Source organism: Mustela nigripes, chromosome 14 (assembly GCF_022355385.1).
Source record: "Mustela nigripes isolate SB6536 chromosome 14, MUSNIG.SB6536, whole genome shotgun sequence".
Lineage (NCBI taxonomy): Eukaryota > Metazoa > Chordata > Mammalia > Carnivora > Mustelidae > Mustela > Mustela nigripes.
This window is the reverse complement of record NC_081570.1, coordinates 68,320,219-68,338,458: the sequence shown is the minus strand read 5'-3', so window position 1 is coordinate 68,338,458 and position 18,240 is coordinate 68,320,219. Positions and strand designations below refer to the sequence as shown.

The following is an 18,240-nucleotide window of genomic DNA, read 5'->3' as shown; positions in this document are numbered from 1 at the left end:
GCTAGCTTTCAACTAATCAAAAATATACTGAAATGAACAAAAGTAGTCAATTTTGCTAGACTGGGAAATATAAAGTCCCTACAGTAAGTCAATTCAGCATTTTCACAGCAATGGCCATATAGTTATTCCCAACAAGAAAAAGAACAAGGTTATCACAATGAAGAGACAAATTGAAGCAAGGGTTTAGGAGCTCTGAAAATGTAACAATTTCCCTTAACAGAAAATATGTCCTGTTTTTTATAATCTGGAGCCAAGTTTTCCTTTTTTTTTTTTTTCCTTCTCAATACATTGTCAAGAAAGAGGGGGGGAAATCCCATTTTAGAGCCTAAAATTATGACCAAGAAGCGTGATCAGAGGAGTAAAACACCATATGAAAAGATACAGATAGTAACTCCTAGTAATCAACTGGTTACTATTCTGGGATCACAGTGAATTAAATCACAATTTCTTTTCAAAAACCCTTTCAAAAAAGTAACGTTTTATCCATATCCATCATCTCTACACCTCATCTCTACACCTCAGCTCAACTACTCACACACATACAATACTATAATGGTCAAGTGTGATGCTGAGGGACATCAGTGTTATCCCTCAAATCTGTCAGAAATACAATGCTTAGGCCCCATCCTAGGCCTTCTAGGCAATTCTGATGCTCTAAGAATCACTACAGTGTTTTATTCCACACCATGCTGTTCTGTCTTTTGACTTTTTTGTCTCCATGCTCACCACTGCCTTTACATAGCTTGGTCAACTCATACTGAGTCAGCTCAAGTATCATGATCACCTCAGCTGAAAGCCTTTACTGATATATATCCAGCCACCTCCTCCCCTTCATCCCAATGAGTATCATCATCATGGCACTTACTACCCTGGTATTACAACTGTTTATTAACCTCTCAAAAATTTCGGGTTTTTTATGTGATGGATATAAAATGAGTACTTACTATAAGCCAGGCATTGTTCTAGGCACTTGGACACACTGATGAAATAAAAACAAAAACAACTGCTGCCCTGTGATGCTGACATCGTGTGTGTATGAATATATATTTTACACATTTTCTTATATGTGTATGTAAATAAAAGAAATGAATACAGACAGGTCTGAATTATTGTAATCCTTAAGTTTAACCTTGGATAAAAAGCTACTACTCCTGGGGCGCCTGGGTGGCTCAGTGGGTTAAGCCACTGCCTTCGGCTCAGGTCAGGGTCTTGGGATTGAGGCCCACATTGGGCTCTCTGCTCAGCATCTGCCTGCCTCTCTGCCTACTTGTGATCTCTCTCTGTCAAATAAGTAAATAAAATCTTAAAAAAAAAATGCTACTACTCCTTCCAAATTATGGACCAGTCTGAAGGAAATATTTATATGACTAAAACAGTTTTTTAACTCATACTTAATGCCTAGATCTACTTTTTCTGTCACTCAACTAGCAAAAAGACCCTACAGCCAAACATCATTAATACAAAAGTTATTGTAAAATATGCTTAGAGAATTTAGAAGTACATTTAAAATTGGTTAAGACACTTTCTACACCGATATTCTTAAAACTTCTGGATGTATATAAAACTAAAAGGTAAAGCTGTATCTTGCATAGCTGGCATTTATTTGGACATAACATTTTTTTTTGGAAATATGGATAAACAATAATGTAATTTGAACTAATTAAAATTTTGACTAATGAAATCTAATTAAATACTCACTGCATAAAGAAGTCAACCTGAAACCCATTTTAAAACCGACTTTGATGAAGAACTGCTATTATTTGTAACTTGTCACTTGAGCAAGCCTTCACATGTCTGACTTATGCTTGCCAGGGCTCCATTATATAGCATAATTTAATTCTCTAGGACACAAAAATTCAATTTACTTTCTTACTTACTGATACATGATACCACAGTGGTTATTCTGCTTATAAAAATTGGCCAAAAAAATCAAAGCACACCAGTTTCTCAACAAAACTGATTTTTGAAGGGCTTGAGATTAGTTCTGTAGGAATAAAATCAATTCGAAGAAAAACTTACAAAGTATTTTGAAAGTCTGATCTTTCATAATCATTTTTATTTGGAAATTCTAAACAACTTTCCAAAATACACAGGGGAAAAGAGACTAAGAATAAATAAAACATTGTTCTTATTTTGCAAAAACAAGTAAATTTAAGGAGTGAGACTTGATTGTTCAATATTAGATGACAAAGTTAGAGATAAAGGGAGAGAAGCTAATTCTAACAATTAAATCTTTATGTAATTAGATTTTACTGTGGTTAAAAACTTAAAAAAACTGTTTCGTAGTTTGTTCTTTACTGTGTACCCAAAACATGACATATTTATAATATTCACCTGAACATAAAACAGGTAAGTCCTTACAAATGTGGAAATTTACCTCTCACAAGTATAGATGTAAAATAACTCTAAAATTATGTTTGGCCTATTTTAAAATAATATACTAAAGTGAAACACTACTGCAAAGAGGAGGAAAAATAAAAGCTCTGAAAAAGGCAAGTCCATCACTAAATATAATATACACTTGTTCTATTTTGATCTTAATTAGCTACTACTATTTAAAATCCACATTTGATTTCCACATAAAAGTCAGAAGATTGGCAAAACCAGGCTAAATTCTGGCATGGCAATCATGGGTCCTCTGGCAAGCATTTCCCTGCCTACTGCAGACCTTCACTGGCCTGCTGCCCTGAAGTTAACTTCGCCTGCTTGGCAGCAGTAAGTACCTGAGGTTTCTGCCCCTGCACAGGACTGTGAACTCCTCAAGAAGCAGAAACTGTGCCTTGTGCATTTCAGAATCCTAGCACCTGGCTCAGTTTAGTCACTCAGTAAATGAGAAAGGAAGAAACCACCTAGGAAACTTTATCTAAGTCATAACTGTAAGAATCCAGAAACTAATACAAAAAGTGCTCATCTCTGTGAGATTTGAAAAGGTAACCATCATGCAAGGGCTCTGAAGAAACTTAATGGGCTGAATGGTTAAATTTATAACTCCTTTCCTGTGTTCTCACACCTAACTTCGATTGGTTTTCTCTATAGGTGTTCACAGAACATTATCTGCTTTCTGGCAATAAAAGACGATCATGCCATGTAAAACTTTACTAAGACAAAACCACGTGATGCTGGATCAGTATTCTAACAGTGTGCATTAACTGTGTCTACTCTCACAGCCAGCAGTGTGGATTCCTCCCAGGTTCTTTTTACCCGTAGGAGGGAACTGCTTCAAAAGCAACACCCCCTGGCCTGATGCGCCAAAAATGAAATTTCTCTTAACAGCGATATGAATCCTGACCTGATAGGTGACACTAGAAATAAAACTGCAGTATCTCATGAAAAAAGTCTCTGTTTGCTAGCCCCCCCCCCCCCCCCGCTGAGTTAAGCTATTGTGCCAGCAAAGTGGTCTCTATCTTGATTGGAAATTTTTTCATTATGTGGACTAATGAGCCATTGGTCCACACCTGGAATCTTTTTTAAATGTATAAAAACATTCAAACATAACAGCAGGAATTCAGTTAGTTTCCACCCCCCCCCAAAAAAAACAGATGCAAAATTATAGACTATACACAAGATTTTCTGAACAATCCAACCCAGAGATTCATATTCTTAAACTCTGTTTCTGCTTGTTTTTTATAATTATGGTACTATTCATTCAGACATGCTGCATTTTACTGTTAGATTTGATATATCTTTCAGTTCTGATGCGAAGAGCATTATCTTCTAAAAACAGAATATTAACCCATTTGTAACTTTCAAGCTTGACTTAAATCCAAGTGAACATTATTTACTTTCTAAATACAGAATTTATTTTAAAAATATTCCTAAATTTGTCATTTACTTGAATTATTAAGTTATGTCAATACTGAAAGGAGGGGACTGGGAAGGTAAGAAGATTATGATGAAATATAATTTTGGGACAGCAATTCAAATAAAATTCTTTCAGCAAAATAAAATGTTAACACTGAAGCTTATTACAAAGATACTGGAATAATAAGCTTCTCTTAGTAGAGAGCTGCCTCTAACCTCCACCTATCATTTTGTTACTAGGTATAAATAGGGTCACTTAAAAATACATATAAAATCAATTTTAAAATTCTAAAGTATTTTCTTCAAGAATATTTAATTGGGACAAATAAAAATCCATGTGTTTCTCAGAGATTTTGTATTCTCCACAGATTTTACAAGATTAATATAGTTTCACGCTGAATACATAACTACCACTATCAAGTAGCTATAAAATTAACATATCTTAGCTCCATATTAACTTCTGACCTGCTCTATAAAAAGCACCTGAAAGGGTGTTATTTTCACATGGAAATAATATGTAAAACTAAAGAAATAAGATACTAAAAAAATCACATAGTAATTGATAAATGATGGTTTCTATTATTTCACTAAGCCTCAAAAGTATTTATTTCTTTAAAAGTCATGTCCATCTTCAAAACGATATAAATGACATTCAAAAGGAAGCACTACAAATTAAAAATATATATATATTTTCCAGAAGATATGAAAAAAGTTTATTTAGCAGTTTTAGAACTAAACTATGACTCCACTTAAGAAGCAAGGAAACTAAAGAAGTAAAAACACTGACATGAAATACTTTTGATTTTACTGGAATAAATTTAGTCACTAAGTGTAAAATATTTACCAAAGCAAAGTTTTCATTTACTTCTCTCAGGATATTAACAATAATATTTTACAAATTTATGTGAAACATAAATTCAGATTTCTAGCACTTTCTTCACTACAATAATTGTGTGTAATGAAAATAAATCAACCACCAAAAAAAGAATTGACAGTCGGGAAATCTTCTTAACAGCTACTTTTTAAAATAAAACTCATTCTAGCCACTTCTGTATAGAGAATACTGCACAGTTTAAACCAAGTTCACCCAGATTTTAAAAATAAAATTTAAATTGCATCTTACCTTCTATATTCGGTAAGAAGCTGATTATAATGACAAACCACAGACTTCGCATTCTGCAACCAGAAGACACCATTATTGATCCCTTTAAATATTTTCTTTGTATTCCTTAATGAATCTAGTTATAAATGCCCAGCTTCATCGAACCCAGCAGTCTGCATCATTGATCCTCATATCTGAAAAACAAACAAATCCATCATTTACTCTTATGGTCCTGTTACGTCACAAAAGAAATGCAAAAATAATAAGTCTCTCTCTCCTTCCCTGCCTCAATCCATCTCCTAAGTATAAAATTTTATTTTAAAACAGTATGTATTTTGACTCTATATCCAATATGGTAGCTGCTCCTACATACTGGATATCTGAGCCTTAAAAGAATATAAAGAAAACAATCAAAGCTCGAAAAACATTTATAGATAACCATGACATATGAATTCGTAGAACAGCAATATAAATCCCTAACGATTTTTTTCTTTGAAAAGCTTAGGAAGTCATTAGAGAACAATACATCTCTCTATGCCACACATCGGTCTTTTAATCAAATTACTAGCCTTAGTATAGGTTAAATACATATATGTAATATACATTATATATAGAATTTAAAAATTTATTAATACCTGTAATTTTTTTGTTTGTTTCTAGTGATGTTAACAGTAATATTATCAACTATTTTATCCTGTTATCTTGCAGGACAGATTAGAGATAAATTAAGCAGTTTATTTTTCTATACAAGGATGTAAAATTTTTGACACACGGGTGCACATAATTTATATAATAATGACATTCTAAAAAATCACATTCTTAAACACCATATATCAAATTGCTATTATTACGGTTATTCATAGACAGAGAAATTTAATAAAGGGTCTCTTAACTATTTCATTTTAAAGTTTCAGATTTTCATATATTGGGGTTTTTTTATAGCAAAGTATAACTTAGTAAGATTAAACCTGTATCCTTGAGCAGGTCCATCTCCTAGACCCAAATAAAACCCCAAGACTATGATGACTGCTTTTCCAAGGTTGTAACACTATTTTTCTAAAAACTTGGAGAAGAGTAAAGAATATAAAACCTGGAGCCAAATCTAATTCTGACTAGCCCTTAAGAATCCAGTTCTTCAACTGGAGAGGCTACAAAACCTTCAGAAGCATGACTTAATCAGAATTCTCAGTTCCTAGGACATAAGACCAGGTTATTACCTGGGTTGTACTGAAGTGTTTCACTTCTTCCTAGGTTAACGTGAGGAATCAGAGTAAATACTGGCCCTACAATACACATAAATGCAGACAATTCTCAGGCGTCTGGGTGGCTCAATGGGTTGGGCCGCTGCCTTTGGCTTGGGTCATGATCTCAGGGTCCTGGGATCGAGTCCCGCATCGGGCTCTCTGCTCGGTGGGGAGCCTGCTTCCCTCTCTCTCTCTCTCTCTCTGTCTGCCTCTCTGTCTACTTGTGATCTCTCTCTGTCAAATAAATAAATAAAATCTTAAGGGGATATCTTAAGTTTCTTCATACCAACTTCTGAAATTTTCTTCTAAATAATACTCCTACCAAGTTCTCTCAATCTACCCTTAATCTGCTACAGATAAAGAGTTTCTTAAAATGGGGGAGTTAGGGGAATATCTCCCATTCTGAAGCTGTATCTATAAAAAGGAACTCATATAATTTAGATCTTGACACAAAAGCATAAAAACTTTTAGGAAAAAGTTCCTAGATAACCCTGTAGTTCTTTCACATTATCTGAGCTATTCTGCATTTGCTACATGCTTCATATATCATGTGAGTCTATTAGTAGTTTACTATATCCTATTATTAGTTCACTATATTCTATTATCAGTTGACTATGATGTAACTTCAATGGAAAAGCAGTGAGATTCTAAATGGTTTGGAACACTTATAACCCTACAAAGTCGCTATCTTGCTTCACCAACAACCACACCGAAAAGAATATAAAAAATTAATCTGAAGCTATTATCCGGTGTTTAAATATAAAGATCCATAAAAATCACAGATGAAACTAGCAAGATATTTCCATAATACGCAGTTTGTTTAAGCATGCCTATAGTTTCAGAGATGAAACTGCTTCCCTATACATCCCTCCATGACCCAGAACAGCCCAATTTTAGCTGTCTCTGAAACTACTGAAGACATCTAGGTATCATGATGAAAGGAGTCAGAAATGTTATTACCCAGTTCTGAGAACATTTCAGATGATTCTGTGCCCAGAGAAATAAGACAAAAAGAGCAAACTTCCTCTCCTGAATACCAAAAATATTCAAAAAACGATATATCAAAAATTAATCTGATGGGGAAACATGGCACAAAAACCTCGTAAAATGGGCAAGCTCTATTCTTTTTTCACACTGAACTCCCAAAGACCATTCAAAAGACAAAACGCAAACGAACCTGTAGTTTATGAGCGCTGTGGTCAAGTACTTGCCTTAAAACTGCGAGGTATTTTATATAAAGCATAAAGAGAAGTCCAATAATTTCATGACCTGTCAGACTGAAAAGGCTAATCAAGAAACAACTTTTTTAAAAAAAAGATTTTATTTATTCATTTGACAGAGACAGACGCAGCCAGAGAGAGAGCACAGCACAAGCAGGAGGAATAGAGGAGGCAGAAGCAGGCTTCCCACCCAGCAGGGAGCCCTATTCAGAGCTTGATCCCAGCACCCCTGGGATCATGACCTGAGCAGAAGGCAGACACTTAATGACTGAGCCACCCAAGCGCCCCAAGAAACAACTTCTTATATCCTCTATGTTGTTCAAAGATCTGACCAAGCAATCAGAATAATTTTAATGTTATGGATGAGGCACATTAATTAGTACACATGAAATTAAATCAGCCTCTGGACTGCTCCTGATTTGAGCAAGTCCAAGTTCTGCTTGTAAGGAGTATTTTCATTTCAATGACATGAATACAGGCTGCCTGCCCACATGCACACAACTCTTGAACACATTTCTACATTCTTAAAGCAATCCAAGTTTAGTCTGTCTTCGGTCATCTGTTATTTGAAAGAGTCCTTGTTTGTGGGGAGAAAGGGAAGGAAGAAATCAGAGACTGATGACTGCTTTGTAGGAAACAGCTGCCAAGATAGGAAAACCTCTGTTAGTAAAGGGAAAATGAGGAGGAAACCACACAACCAAGACCTCTTTTGTGGTCGTTGGCCAAGGCAGATATTTCATGAGCTGATTCTAACTATACTAAAAATTTAAGTGTATTCTTAAGGATCTTAATGTGAAGCACAATTTTAAGGTTTGAGAATGTGAAACACAATTTTAAAATTACACCGTAGTCAATTATGACACTTAGTATAGATGATTATTTCTAACAAATAGAAACAAGTTCTGGAATGTAATAAAATCATGGTTTTCTTTATGCAAATAAAGCTTACGTCCATCTGTGCAATAAGTAAAAAGAATATCAAATTTATTTTTCTCACCCTACAATCTACAACCAATCATCTTTAAATCAAACAGAACTATTTATGAAAATTCAAGCTTTAAATGCAATTTTGAAAACTAAAGTCCAAAGATTTTATCGCTGTGATCCAAATGAAGAACAACCTTCCATTTAAAAACGTCAATGAAAACTGAAATACTTAACAAACCACAATCAGTTAAAGACAGAATGAATAAATAATCAAACAGGGTGAAACTAATCTTAGGAAAACATTGCTCCTAACCAAAGTGGAGCCAAAGGACACTTCCAGGCATAAATGTAGCTAGCTAACAGACTCCTCCAAACATTTTACCTGCAAAATGAAGCTCAGCAAAATCTTCTCATAATGCAAAACAAAAACAAGGAAGAGATCAGAAAAGAAGCTATTAAATTTCCTTTCAATGAACAGAAAAGATTAAGTAACTCTCCATACCAATAACCAGTTTGTCCTTAAATTTTGGAAAACCTCTTTCCAAAAACTTTGGTGAGGAAAGAACTGTGACTATAAAGGCACAGGAGACAGATCAAACTCCTCTTAATGCTAAGTAAAGTTTCATTTCTTAATAAAATCAGAAACACTTCTACTTAAACTATAAATGACCATGGTTTTTAAAATCCCAACCCACTTCTAATGCACAACCTTGTTTTTATCCTTCAAATAAGAAGATAAAATTCAAACAATTTTTTTAAAAGATTTTATTTATTTATTTGACAGACAGAGATCACAAGTAGGCAGAGAGGCAGGCAGAGAGAGAGAGAAGGAAGCAGGCTCCCCGCTGAGCAGAGAGCCCGATGTGGGGCTGGATCCCAACACCCTGAGATCATGACCTGGGCCGAAGGCAGAGGCTTTAACCCACTGAACCACCCAAGCTAAAACAAGGATAAAAACAATTTTATCCTAGTCTTAGTTCTACCAAACCTCAGTCAAGATTTTTTTTTTAGCTCTACACAGCTTACGACACTGTCATGTAGAAAGTGAATTAATGCATCCTTACTACTAAATCTTCCAAAGCTGAAAAATGACTTCCAGGAATACACCTCAGGACTGCTTATAACCCTCGATGTTTTATACACTACTTACAATGTACAGTCAGGTGTAGTCCTTCAAACAGTAACCTGCTTATATTTATCAATTGCATAAAACATCCCATGCTTTAAACTGTCAGTAAAATTAGGAAAGTATTACTAACCAGTTTTAGCATTCAGGTGTTTATGTTACATTACCAGGAAATCACATTTGACCTCATATGCAACATGCCTGTTCAGCAAAAATAGAAAACAAAACAAAACAAAAAACCAAAAAAAAAACAAAAAACAAAAAACAAAAAACACCACCTGCTTGTTTTTAAGTATCAATGAAAGAGGCACACTAGACCATGCTTCAAATTAATAAAAGGAAAAGATAATTTAAGGTTTTCTATCACAGCTTAACTAAGGCTGATATTCTATTAGTAGTAAAGCCAACATAAAGATTCATATACAAAGCTTTGTCTTTGACTTCTACTTACAGACACTGAGGTACTAAGACCACTAGATGATAAACCCAAAAATAACTAAAAGCATGAGAACAGGGAAAGAAAAGCACCATCTAAGTATGAGACCTATCAAAGTCACCCATCCTTGTTATTATACACTAATGCTGTGTAAAAGGAAACATCAATGCTTATTCTATGCCCTAAATGTATGTCAGCACTAAATGAAAGCCAAAGAAGCTATGTACAAAATCAGTCTTTCTAATCTTATTTGCACTATAAAATTATAATTATGAAATGGAACTTACTAGCAAAAGAGAGCTGCTATTCTATATTTTGCCCATACAAACAACAAAAATGGATAATACTAACCCCATTATGCCCCCAAGCAAAGTCTTAGAAAATGAAAAATAAATTAGTTTAATTTCAATCTAAATCTCATTCGGGATGTTCACTTTCCAGAAATATCTTATGTGTGGGCTTGACAGGCCAGAACTCCCCCTTCTTGTTAACATCATAGAAAACACTGATACTCTTGGGAGTTTTCTTTCAGTAAGTTGTCTAAGTAAAACCCTTGCTATTGGTAATCAGTGAGCTTATTTTAGCTCCAGACATTCAACGTTCTTTTGTGTTTCAGTTTATTTTCTTTCCTTTCACAAAGATAGTATGAGGCTGGGAATGCTGATAGAGATTTGAAAACCACATGGCAAACCACAAGTTGCCACCCTCTTTCTCCATTTCATTTCTGTGGACACTGGTATCAAGTCCAGAGTACTTTAATGAAACTATTTATGCCTAAGTCCCCTTAACATTCATTACTGGTCTTACCCTTTACTGAAACTTCTGCACTGCGAGGGAATAAATTCTTCTAGGTCTCAGAGCAGAGAGGGGAAGAGCTCAAGAATGCTCCAAGAAAATTACATCAGCAATCTGCTATAACATCTACCAGCCATGCTGAGCATGCAAAAGAGCCTTGTAGCTGTGGACACTGGAGGCACAATGTAGGGCAGTCTGCCATTCTCTTCATTAAAATCCTTCCAGTTGAAATAATAAAAACAAGTTACTGTCATTTTCAAATCAATGTAGGGGACATTTTATGACTGAACATAAACTTGCAAATTAAGTCTCAAAAGAAAAAAACAAACAAACAAAAAAGAAGTTACATGCCCAGTTCAAAATATCACCTATATCATAAAAAGTTGATGCCTTCCTCAACTCTTCTACCAAAAAAAAAAAAAATCGTTAAATCTGTTTGTTGAAGATATTTTGTATTTATTATTAAATTATAATCCACTTACACAAGAAGTTAGTTTTTTCCCCATTTGGGAGAAAGGGAAAGGTATTTTTATCTTTATTCTTTTTTAATTTTATTTATTAATTTGACAGACAGAGAGCACCAACAGGGGGAGATGCAGGCTCCCAACTGAGCAGGAAGCCCCATGCAGGGCTCAGTCCCCGGACCATGACCCCAGCCACAGGCAGACACCCGACCACTGAGCCACCCAGGCACCCTGGGAAAGGTATTTTTAAATGGCAGTCCTCTCCAACTTTAAGACATTCTATTTCCTCATAACTTTCTAATAGTCCAGAATTCTTAGAAAATTTTTTTAGTTAAATACAAATTATGGGTACTACAGCCTAAAATTATTTCCTGGATGCCTACTATGGGCAAAACACTATATTATACATCATATATTCATGAAGAATATGTATTCTTCATGAGATCAATATTATAAAGATCAGAAATCTGAGCCTCAAAGAGGAAAAGTTTAACTCGATTAAAGTTATTCAGCTAGCAAGTAGCAGAGCTTGAATTCTAATTAAGGCTAATTAGAAATCCATTCTTTCTGCTAGTCACTACATTATTCATTCAACAAATATTTACTGAGCACCTATGATGTGGTAGGTACTAAGGAACAAAAGAGATAAAACTCCTTACTCTTGGGAGATTACATTCCAGCTCAAAAATAAACCTTCCCCCAAAAAAGTTGTAAGTGCCTGGTACACAATTAGGTCTAAATAGTTTATTCACAAGACTTCATGAAATCTTCACAACTTGAAGAAATAGATATTTTGCCGTAAATTCATCACATAATCTGTTCAAGGACAGTAAGTAAATACCAGTGCTAGGATATAAACCCATGTTCTAAAACCACTATTGCCACTAATTAAGTAGTTCAGATAAACTTACTTTATGTTTTATCATCTTTCCCTTTAGAATAAAAAAATGGAAGTAAAACAAAGGCATTTTGGGATTGGGAAAATGAAAAAATACCAAAAGAATAATGAGTTGATTTTCAAAATGTTTACATTTGTAAACCTAACATCCCTTAGGTAATGATAGCTAAATGTTAACTTAATTTTTATTATTTCTAGTCAAGCTATCTTAATTTCATTCATTTATAGTGCTATTTAAATTAACAAACTATTCTTAACTAGTAAGTCTTATCAGCCAAAATACTTGTAAAGTTGCTTACAAGTCAAATAATAAACTTAAGTATTTCCAACATTTATAATTAATAATAAATCCTAACAGTCCTGGAAAGAATGTTTTCACATTAACATCTATAATATTATGGACTAATCATTCATTGTTCAGACAAACAAAAAGGAAAAAAATCTAATGTTGCTCATGAGATTCAATCTTATGTTTGGTTTACTGCACTGGATCCTTTGTTCATAAATCATTGTTACTAGTCATTCCCTAAATCAATATTCAGATTCCCTCTTGGTCTATATATATAACCACTAAATGAAATAATAATGACCCAGGATCTGTTGTATATTAGATCATCAATATCACCATCAGAGGTTTCTTAGAGATAATTAGGTAATCTGAGTAAAGTATGTCAAATGATCTTAAAAATAAATATGAAAAATTATTATGAATACAGAGTAAGAAGCTGAAGAAAATTTTGTGAAGTATAGCACATTGCCTTATGTAATCAATAAATGATACAACTCATTTGCAAGCTATGTCAATATATAGTGTCATATAAACTTACAATTTTCACTTCTAAAATAAAGTAGATTATATTAACAATATAATCACATGTTCATCAGTTTAGGTCAATGAATATCTAGTGATTACATTCTAGATATTTCTGAATTGAGTACTGGAAGGAATGTTACTTATTTGTTAATTATTTTTACCTTATATATTATTAGTTGGTCCTGTGTTAGGTTCAAAAGGAATTATAATACAGATTAAGATATGGTTGCCACCTTCAAAAAGTTAATAATCTTCTAAGGAGAATTAGAAACTGAAGAAAATACCTAAGACCCAAACTATGTATTAGTTAATAATTGTTATAATTCCCCCAAAATCTATGGTAATAAATGTATTTCATACCAAAATAGAGAGAAGAGAAATAAAAGGATTTTCTGGACCTGTGTTTCTCCTGAGATGTGCACCTAGATCAACCAACATCATCTAGACAGCAAGAGTCCAAAATTGAGATCAGGAGCAAACTCTGGAATCCAGACTTAACCTACCACTGTGAAAGTTGATACAATTCACAAACATGTAGTCCCAAAGTCCACCAACTATATATGAGTGTAGGAATAGACAATAAATCTACTATCTCATTATTTTTCCAATTATTCCAATTATACATTTATGGTCCTGATTCCACTTTAAGTAATCTTAGATAAGAATTTTAGGGGTTATTGCAATATGTTTGACTAAGGGCTTGTCCCATCTCTCAAAATATGTCTCAGCAATTATTCTAATAATTCACATTCTAAAAATATCTAAAGGAGTTGCTATTTCAGAAAAACATTTTTTGAAACCTACTTATACATGATCACATTGGCAGCCATAATAATAATAACCTAAGTTACTCAGCTCACATATTTCACACTCTGACTTCATTGGAAAACTACACATGATCAAAAAGCAAGATGACATCTGGGACTTCTTCCAGAAAAAGCAAATTTTTTGCCTTAGCCAGGGTTGCTTTCCATCAAACCCTATGTTCCATACCATTTAATGTGTGTGTACAAGTAAAACTCAAGACAATAGCATTTTACTGAATTGTAAAAATATATATATCAATTATTTCTGAAAATTAATTAACACTATTCAAGTTGTAGCCTAAGTGTAAGAACAGAATAGACTCTTACTTTATTGTTAAACACATTCTGTATAGTTGGTATGGCTGACTCCTCTAAAAAACATTAGGACTTAGATGGGAAGGCAAGAAAAATCATCATGGACCAACTATTAAGAAGTAGTAATGGACTGGGTTATTCTAAATGGTTGTTAAACACACACACACACACACACACACACACATACAAAATAAAAACTCCAGTTCATTAAAAAGTTGAAATCAGGTTGTATGTGCTAGTGCTTCTTAACTACTCAATCATGGAGTAGGGGGAGGTATGTGGTTTTTAGAAAAGGGATTTGCAACTTTAAAATATAATTTTACAGCCTCTATTAAAATTTAAAATAATATTAAAGTGGCAATAAAAGAATTGTTGTTTAATAAAAAATATAGGTTTAAACAGCTGAGAAAAACTGACTAGAAGCTTGAATTAACTTGCTAACACTCTTTTTTTTTTTTTAAGTTTTTTTTTATTTATTTGAGAGAGAAAGCACAAGTTGGGGGGGGGGAGAGTAATCAGGAAGCACAGGGAGAAGCAGACTCCCCACTGAACAGGAAGCCCAATGCACAGGACTCCATCCCAGGACCCTGAGATCATGACCTGAGAAAGGTAGATGGCTTAACCGATTGAGCCACCCAGGTGCCCCGACTCTCTTAGTTAATAAATAACTAATGTATTTCATAATATTTCAATAATTTTTTTAAAATCTCCAATTCAGAAAACTTTGAGCAAAATATATTGTTATTAGGCCATATATAAAGAATAGCAAAAGGCTGTACTTAATAACTACCACTGATAACTAGTGAGTCTTCAAATCTCATAAGCAAAAACTTATCAATAGTATCCCATTATGTTTGTAAAGATTAGAAGCAAGGGATTGTGTAGACTGATATGACAGAGCAGGTATCAGGAAACATTTTTTACAAATGACCAAATGGTAAATATTGTAGGCTTTAAGGACTCTATAGTCTCTGCCATTATAGCATGAAACCTGCCATAGACAATACGTAATAATGAATGAGCATGGCTGTGGGCCAATAAACTACCACAAAAACAGTCACCCAGCAACAGTTTGCCAAACCCAGCTGTAGATGAACTGGCAGGAAGAAGATAACTAAATGCAGTTCAGTCAAGTAATGAATTGACCAGTAACTATCAATGTCTGCCAACATAACCAAACCAATTTTAGTCTGTTATTTCAAGAAATTAATTTAAATGTTAATGTAAAGGTAAATTAAGCATGCTGGAATAAGAAAAATAAAACAAAGCAACGTTATACTGACCAAAACAAATGAGTGTTTCACTGTGTGTGTATAACAAAGCCATTATGTACAGCTTACACTGTCTGGGGAGAAACTCCAGAAAAGAAAATAAAGGACATTACCACAGTAACATATCTTGCTACTTTGTTTGGCAGAAGAGAATGTAAAACCAATCAAAACAGTAAGTAATGGAAGACTGAAAAATAATGAGGTTTGGACAAGACCCCTGAGGTATTCTACCATTAGCATGATGGTTTCAAATAGCTGTTGGTAAAAGTGGCTTCAGACTCCTGAAATTTCTGTCACCATTGCTACTCACCCATATGAAATACTGGATATACCCCAGTTCCACATTGTATTCAACAGGAAACTGCTAAATTCTAATTTGCTGATTTTCTGCTAGAAAGCTAAAAATTCTACAAGGCCAGAATCACCAATCTTAATTCCAAAAAATTATTAAGTCACAATGAATACACACACTTCTTTTGGAACATAAGCATTTTTACTGCTTTCCAATTCCCTGTATCTAGATTCTCCCCAGTAAATATATTTTAAGTGTTACTAATACAATAAATATTTTTATTTTCTGCTATCTAATATATCTTAAAATTGAATAGCCATCCTATGACATATCATAAGAGTAAGAATAACATTTCTAAGCTACAATTAATAGGTATCATTAAAATACATGAAGGCTAAACTTTTCTGCAAATATTATATATAAGACAAAAGAGTGGAAAAGGTTACAAATTTTTAATAAGAGCATTATATTATGGTAGTAATAATCTAGGTGTTTTACTGAAAGTGAAGTGGATTACTGTAAATGAAATTTTAAAATGTCCTTTCCATTCTACAGATAACACAAAATGACTTTTTTTCATGTCTCTAGCGATAAGGATAAATTTGCCACACATTTAAATGGTGCCTTCACCCTTTCCACTCTGGCTCATGAATTAATAATTCAGTGACATTAATACAAGAAGATAAATGATAAAAAGGTTAAGGCGCATGGGCCAACCATACACACATACTTCTTTTAGCACAGTTAATACTTCTCTGCCAATTATAGCTAAAACTTTTTAACAGTTTTCAATAGCGTTTTTACAATCTAAGTAGCAGCTTATGCACACACAATTTCACACAATTCAGGCTTAATAAATCTCCTGCTGGTACCAAACAATCATTCTAGGGGATTAAAGTGCAACATCTGTTAACATTAATAATGTTTTATATAGTCATATGTATTAAAGAAGCCTCTACTCCATTATTAGTCTCCTAAAAAACCTTCTAGACCAATATACTGATTTAGTATGAATTATACATATATCCCTCAATTGGTGACTTATAACAACAAAGAAATGCATTAGTATGAAATGGTAAAAGAAAAAATTGCATTCTCTGTGAAGTAACGGGGTTTTTTTGAACCCAACTTAACTAAATGTATTTGAGTGTACATGTGCAGATATACACACACAAATGAAATTAGCTCAGTCTCTAATAGTTTTTAAAACCAAAAACCCTCGGTAACATTACTCATTATAAATTTCAGTAAGCCAATGTTCTGTAAATATAAAAGGTACTTCAATGTAAGGTGGCACACATTCACTCACAGCTGACTCTGAAATGTCTTAATCCCCTCTCACTGATTTCATTCCCAGGGCCCTAACACCTTCTCTCTAAACTTGTGTAAAAACCTCATAGGTGATTCTTCACCCTCCATCCAACTTGCTAATCTCCACTGGAGTAATCTTCCTAATTTCACTCAACAACATAAAAATGTGTAAAACTGGAACCAATCCCAGAGATCACTTCATACATATGACAAAGAAAAAACTTGGGGTTTTGAATTGACAAAGGCAGATCGCAGAACTGCTGTTTTTTTAAATTGCCCGTTAAGTTACATATATTGTCTTGCTGTAATTCAATTATCACAACAAATCTAGTATCTCTATTTTAACAGGGAAAATACAACTGGGGGCTGAAGGAGTAGTAAATGGAAAGTTTAATAAAAAGTGGCAAAAAGCAGAACTAGGAATAGAATCCAAATAGATCTAATTTCAAAAATACTTAAATGCTCTGCTTCTGTCAAATTTATTTGCTCAGTAATTCTGAATATGCCCTTGGAACTGATTTTTACCAAGATACCCATATACAAAGCATCACCCTCCTTTCCACCTAAGGAAATTTATACGGATTTCATAAGTTTAAAAACCACCTAAACCATAAAGCCAACCTGACTGCCTCAAGGTGGAAAAATCTTTCCTTCCACAAATTCCTATAGTCATCATCTTTATCATTTGTATGGTAGGGGATCTTGGGTTATCTTAGGACCCCCCTTCAATTAAGCTTTTAAACTATTTTTAAAAACCTCTTTTGTCCAAATTTCTCATATTTATCTTTCTTCAATATAAAGTCTCTTCAAACCAAACCAGAAGGTTTGGTTTCCAACATACATACTTTGTTCAAAACACTGAGGCTGATACTACAAGCAATACAAGGATACAGGAGATCAGGAAATGAAACAAATAACTACAAATTACTTCAATGTAATTAAGAAAAGTGGTCCTCGCTTTAATCGAGTCTGATATGTAGCATAATATCCTGGTGATCAACAGTGAATATACAATAAATTAAACAGGCTTCTGGAACTCACTATTTTTTAATGGATTTCCTTTTTTAGCTAACATCTAAGCTTGAGAATGACCATCATTCATTCATTTCCTGTTCTTCCTCTTTAAAAATTAGGGAGATTCAGTTTTTGAACCAAAGGAGGCTTGCCCTCACCTCTATACCTTTCCTGGCACACTTATGGTGTTCCTTCTCCCAAAATGCCCTCTGCCACTTGTTCCCCTGGCCCACGACTATTCTTTTTCCAATACTCAGTGTAGACCATGACTAAACTAACTCCCTCCTTCCCCTAAACCTTAGTTAGCACAAACAAAAGAGCACTACCATTTGTATCCATAGCACAACCTGCTATATCACAAAATATCATCTCAAATTATTGTAAGTTAACTGAAAACAGAACCA

General features: G+C 33.9%; 1 protein-coding gene across 17 annotated transcripts in view; it reads right to left on the bottom strand.

Annotated features, from left to right (window-relative positions):
* ADGRL2 (adhesion G protein-coupled receptor L2) overlaps nt 1-18,240 on the bottom strand; it is a 189,069-nt gene that overhangs the window by 147,066 nt on the left and 23,763 nt on the right. For all 17 annotated transcript variants that reach the window (XM_059375231.1, XM_059375233.1, XM_059375235.1 and 14 more), the window contains exon 2: nt 4,925-5,097. In XM_059375231.1, coding sequence (XP_059231214.1) covers nt 4,925-4,997 — 73 coding nt within the window. In that variant the 5' untranslated portion in view covers nt 4,998-5,097. The remainder of the gene's footprint in view (nt 1-4,924; nt 5,098-18,240) is intronic.